Here is a 6,362-nt window from a genome sequence, read left to right on the forward strand (position 1 = left end):
CATGTGTCACACCTCCTGACACAACGTAAGCTAGAGGGAAGAGATGAAGCTTCCAGGTGAGTTCCAGCTCTATTTAATCCATGCTCTCTGACTCAGGTGTATCTGTCATCAGCGATAGGGTCTTGTCATCACGTTCTGAAGAGTACCAAAAGTACCGGGAATGCTCTACAATGTTCATGTCCAATAGTCTGTGGGACCTCACTGATCCATGACGCCAAAAGAGAAAACCCATTGTTGGCACTGAGGCTTTTGTTGTTAGTCCACGGTATCTAGTAGGGACTTTGTGCTTTGTTATAAGGTAACTCCATAACTTATTTCTTTCTATATGTGAATGTATACACTTTATGGAGTTTCTACAAGGTACAGAGATGGTGGGACGCTCAGCCCTTAAGGGGCTATATGTATATCACATCTCCTCTTCCCAAGGCTCAGGAAGCATTGAGAAAGAAAGAACGGAAAGGCTGTAAAAGCCAGAGGCGGTGGGTAACTGGGAGGCCAGAGTGCCCTGGATCTGGGAGGAGCCAGTCTGGGACAGGAGAGAGGTCAAGTTGTGTCCAATCCCAGAAACCTCATCTGGAGAGCAGTAGGAGTGAGGACCACCCCCTCCCCTGTCCTGGATCTGCATGTCCTGGCCCTGGTAGTCCTGCGCCCCCCACCTTTGTCTCCACCACAGTAGGTCAATCGCAGGTGGTCAGTCCTAGCCAGGTTAGGCTTCCCTTCTTATAAGGTCATGTCCAGAGAGCACCTGGAATCCCTCTTTATGCAAATAAGGCATTCCCAGCACCTCAGCCCCAGCCAATGATGTAGTCACCCCACAAGCCTCTACTTGGTCCCCAAAGATTTAAATGCCCTTTGTCCCCCCCACCCCCATTAAAGGAGCTGCTCAACGAAGCCTCTGGAGAAGCTTGTTTCTCACCGTACTTGCCCGTTACCTGAGGTCTCCATCATCTCCCCCACCTCCTCATCCCACTCCCCAGGCCATTCCTGCCTCCTACATCCTCCCCTCAGGATCCCCTGTCAGAGTTTCCGGCTGACTGAGCCAGGGAGGACAGGAGAAGTGGAGGACTAACCACAGGTGAACAAGGAAACCATATCATTTAAACCCAGACGGCCGCTGCACATACAGATCTATAGTGATTGTGGCAGCATGCACAAGACCCGTGACATCTCAAACCAGACAACATCTCAGCATGGGTAGAGGAGGTACGAGGGAAGTTCCACCCCTCACTGAAGAAATGTTGGCAACTGGTAGCTTCTGAGAGAGAAGAGTCTATTTACAGATACGTCCCGGGTAGGTCAAATGCCACCCGGAGGAGGGTCACCCGGAGGAGGAGGGTCACACATTCAAAAGTATGTCAGCACCAACTGGACTAGATGGGGCAGCACAGGCACAAAACTGGGTGGGTAGAGATGGGGTTCGGTCTGAGAGGAGTTGGGGGGGAGGTGAATATGATCAAATACATCTTAAGGAATTCTTAAACAACTACTACTTTTTTATTGTTAAAAATATTTATTTTGATAGTCTATCATAAGTCTATCATATCCACTCTGCCACAGATGTGTTGAAATGACGTTTCCTTTCTTATCCAGCCGGAGTACACACCTTCCATGTTGAATTGCATCCAAATCCAGATACTAAACATTACTTTATCCCAAAAGTAGGCTTAAAACTGACAGTTCAGGCATTCCAGGATCTGCACCCCTTGTTAATCCCAGGTAAATCACGAGAGGAATAAAACCCCAGCGGGTGGCAAACTGGCTGCCCAAGAGCAGCTGCAGCCTCTGTTTGGTTTCTTTGCTCAGCTTCACTATGGCGGAGATCAGAGGAACGAGGAGCCTAAATAGCTACTTCTAATATTGCAGAAAGGAGGGCTGGAGAGATAGCTCAGCAGGTAAGAGGATCCATTGCTCTTCCAAAGGACCTGGGTTTGATAGCTAGCACATACATGACAACTCACAACTGTGACTGCAGTCCCAGGGGAGCCAGTGCCCTCTTCTAGCCTCTGCAAGCACCTGGCATGCATGTGGTGCACAGACAATATGCAGGCAAAGCACCCATGTGCATAAAATAAAATGAATAATTAAAATAATAAAATAAATAATTAAAAATTGTAATTGCAGAAAAATAAGTTTAAAGAGATGATGATGATGATGGTGATGATGATGATAATGATAATAGTAATACAATAATAATGGGAGGGCAGCCGTGTCATCACTGATTATAATAACAACACTGAGACTCACTGGTCTCAAATGGTCTGCTTATTCTGTGTTTATAGCATGTCCCCCAAGAGACTCAGGCCCACTGTGTTGACAGGCGATTGGGTCACCTTAGCAAAAGCAACTGACCCCAAACTGCAGGCGTGGTCCTCAAAACTTGCAGAGGGTGATACTGGTAGCCAGAGACCAGGGTGACAGAGACGGCCAACAAGGAAAAAGAGAAGCACTCTGAAAGTCTCTTCAGACCCAGGGACAGCAGGCAGGGACAGAGGGGAATAGTTCCTGACTAGAAAATAGTTCCTCCTTCCAGGGTCAAATTTAATCGTGTTCCTCATACACCCTAAAGGAGAAAACAGTTACTAGTACATTTCTACCACCACCACCACCCCATACCCCACACCCCCTACACTCCACACCGAAATATTTAAAGGCAGAGGTCTGAGGTCTAGTCTCAGTCTTTCTTGATCTTTCTCTCCCTCCCTCTTTTCTTCTTCTTCATCTTCTATCTCCTCCTCCTCCTTCAAAGTCTCATGTATCCCTGGCTGACTTTCAACACTGCACATAGCTGAGGACAGTCTTGAACTCCTGGTGTTGTAGGGTATCCACCAGAGAAGACTATTTGGTCATGGGTTTAAGCCAATAGAAAGTGTATTAGCTGGCACATGACTACACAGGCATTCAGTGTAGCCCCAAGTCTCTCTCAGGGTGAGCTTTTAAGCATAAAAACCATGTCTTGGGGTTGGGGATTTGGCTCAGTGGTTCAGCGCTTGCCTAGGAAGCGCAAGGCCCTGGGTTCGGTCCCCAGCTCCGAAAAAAAGAACCAAAAAAAAAGAACCAAAAAAAAAACCATGTCTTGAGTTGACAATACTTTAGTTAGCAAGAACAGTTAGCCAGAAGCAGAACAATAGAAGTCAAAAATCGAGGTTAGTATATTTAGAGACATTCCCATGATTATGGACTTTGATGAATTAGGTCTTTGTTTTCATTTTTGGCAGGTGGTGCTGTCTACGTGCTGAGTTTTGCAGCCTGAATGGCTCTTCCAACATGGAGTCAGTCGTGCTTCAGTCCGGGGCTGTTACACTGGCCCTCCTGTTTCTACCTCCCAAGAGCTTGGTGCAGATGTACATCACCACACCCACTCAAAAGTTACTCCCTGAGCTTAGACTTCGTCAGCTAACACGTGGCAGCAATAACAGTACTTACGTCCCAGTGTCCAGTGAGAACTGCCTGAGAGAACTGCAGAGCCATTGGGACAATAGCTTGCTTACAGGAGGTGCCCTGTACATGTGTATGCATGCACGTGTCTATATGATTCGTGTATCAATTATAACTTTATATCTAAAATATACATGTATAATACGCACATCACTATATACAATGTTTAGGTGCTCTGTGCTAGACGTTATTTTGGGCACTTCCGAGTTCCTCTTGAGTGGGAGGCCCATAGCTCCTGAGCATCTGGGAGTCACCTCCTTCCCAGGCATGGCGGCCCTCCCCAAATCAACCAGATCCTCGAGCTTACCATCTACAGGGGCTGAGCCAGACTCAAGCCCTGTTAACTTCTAAACCTGCAGCTAGAAGCCCAGGGAAGCCGGTAGAGCTGGGGGTGGGCTCCTGTTCTTTCTGACTTTGAGGAGAGGTGAGAACACTCTTGCGGGTCCAGAGGAACTGGCCCGGCGTCACAGCTCCCCAAGTGGTCTGCCGATGTCCCTCCTGCTGCCCAGCCTGGGCATAGTCCCATGCCCGCCCTAGGGCCCTGAAGCCCTGGAACCTTGGGAGGGTAGTAATCTCTGGCCCCGCGGAGAGAGGGGACGAGAGGCCCACGGGAAGCCCACCGCCCCAGAGGGCTGGTCCTACTGCCCCGAGGCAGCAGAGAAGGGCTGTGCAGAGTCTCAGGTCCATAATGGAGGGTAACTCGGGCGGGATCCCGTGGGAGGGTGCGGCCGGGCGGGATCCCGCGGGAGGGTGCGGCCGCGAGGGGTGAAAGGACTGGCAGGCGCTGGAATCTCTGGCGGCTGTCTCATCCTCCTGCCTCTGAGTCACCGCAGCCTCCCTGGCTACGCAGAGAGCCCTCTGGAGGCCGCATCAGAAAGCGCAGCCTGGGTCCCTGGTTCCAAGTTGGATCTCTCTGTAGATGAATTTGAGGTTCAAGGGAGGAGGCAAACACAAACACCTCCTTATCAGTTGGTTTCCATCTCCCTCGACGCCCCACCCCCCGTTGGGGCGCGACACTAAATATGAGCATGTGAGCACTTAGCAGGCTCACAATTTGGACGCAGGTGGATTGCTTGCTTGGTCCCAACCTAATTCTTCTTAACTGACAACCCTCAGACTTGGGTAGTGTGCCCATCTCTCCCGTATTGGTCCTAAAACAGCAGAGAATTCATTGGAGATGAACCAATGACCCCTAGCTGATGAAAGTGGCTAACACTTACCCAATACCATTGTGCAGAGCGTCTGCATACATTGTTTAATTCCCTTCATCTCCGTAGGAAGAAGATATTATTACCCTGCCTGTGTTCAGAAAGTAAATGAATATTTAAGCCATGGCGCCACCCCATGTGTGGTTTGTTTGTTTGTTTATGGTGGGCTTTTGATGTTGTTATTGGTGGTGTTGTTTTTGAGACAGGGTTTCTCTGTGTAACAGCCCTGCAGCCCTAGAACTTGCTTTGTAGACCAGGCCGGCCTTGAACTCACAGAGATCACACGGCTGGGTAAAGGAGTGAGTCACCACGCCAAGTGCACATTCAGTTATATAAGCGACACCCCACAATAACTTGGAGTGTAGGATTATTTCCCACTGACAGGTCAGCTAAGAGGAAATGAAGGTTCTTTTCTCCAGGTCTTAGAGCTCTAATTCTCAGATATAAAGTTCTCATTTCTTTCGAACTCCGCGGTTACCCTCCATTCCATCCCACCTCGCCCCTCCCTTGAGCAATAAAAGTGACTCACTCAACCTGCAGGCTCCAGCAACAGTGAGTCACTAACCCACCCTTCGGGTAGCCCTAGCATCCACAACAAACCCAAGCACCTCCCACCTCCCTAGCTCCACCCCCTCCACCCACCCTGACCTCCTGGAAGCAAGGGGCTGGTGAGTGGTTTCTGGTTTCCCACACACTGTGTTTCCAGTGCCCAGGAGGGTGACTGTCCTGAGATTCAATGACGGGTTTGTGCTTCTGTACACACAAGGAGGGCAGACTGCTCTGATCAACCTTCCTAGGCATAGTGGAGATGCCTATAATCCCAGCATCACAGTGTTCTGAGGCAGGATCGCAAACTCTAAAACAGCATGGGCTACACAGCAGAGAGCCTGGATTACTGAGCTTCCCTGCAAGAGAAAAGAGCTTCAGACCTCAGGCGACCACCCTGCTCCCCTTCTGTGAGTCAAGAGAGGATCTCAGGAAACGGTGGTGCCTTGCCTACATTACTCAAAGAATGTCAAGTTCTTAAAGAGTGAAAATAAGAAAATCAAATGGAGGATGATTGGGTCCTTGAGAAGCCGACATCCGGGGGAGGATTTTCAGTGAAAAAAAAAAAAAAAAAAAAAAAGCAGAGGTCACAAAAAAAGCAGGTGGCTAGTTTACAAGAAAAAAAAAAAAAAAAAAAGGAGTCAGTCACGTGAGTGAAACCCGGAAGAGGCTGCCTTCTGAACAATGTGTTGATGTATCAACACCATCACATTTCAATGGTTGTGAGACACAAAGCTCAAACCGCGGAGACAGAAGCAGTGGGGAGCACTTTCCCCCTTGGCAGGCCAGGCTCAGATGCCTGCCTTCTCTTAAAGGCCACAGAAGATTGTCCACCCCACCCCCACCCCCACTCCCAAGAAGAGAAGCTTTAAGGTTGATCTCCTAGCTCAATGGTTATGCGCTGGTTTAGCAAATGTGAGGATTTGGGTCACACACACACACACACACACACACACACATACACACACACACACCACACACACACACACACACACACACACACACACACACACACACACACACACACACACACACACACACACACACATCACACACACACACATACACACACACACACACACACACACACACACACACACACATACACACACACACACATACACACACACACATCACATACACACACACACACACACACACACACACACACAC

General features: G+C 49.1%; 1 protein-coding gene across 1 annotated transcript; it reads right to left on the reverse strand.

Annotated features, from left to right (window-relative positions):
* Positions 1–1,647: 1,647 nt before the first annotated feature.
* LOC116903864 (mitochondrial import receptor subunit TOM7 homolog) lies at positions 1,648–4,665 on the reverse strand. The gene is made up of 2 exons (XM_032906612.1): positions 4,656–4,665; positions 1,648–1,808 (listed from the first exon to the last, which is right to left on the reverse strand). The coding sequence occupies exons 1-2, from the start codon at positions 4,663–4,665 to the stop codon at positions 1,648–1,650; spliced, it is 171 nt and encodes a 56-aa protein (XP_032762503.1).
* Positions 4,666–6,362: the final 1,697 nt, after the last annotated feature.

The sequence above is a fragment of the Rattus rattus genome, chromosome 6, assembly GCF_011064425.1.
Source record: "Rattus rattus isolate New Zealand chromosome 6, Rrattus_CSIRO_v1, whole genome shotgun sequence".
Lineage (NCBI taxonomy): Eukaryota > Metazoa > Chordata > Mammalia > Rodentia > Muridae > Rattus > Rattus rattus.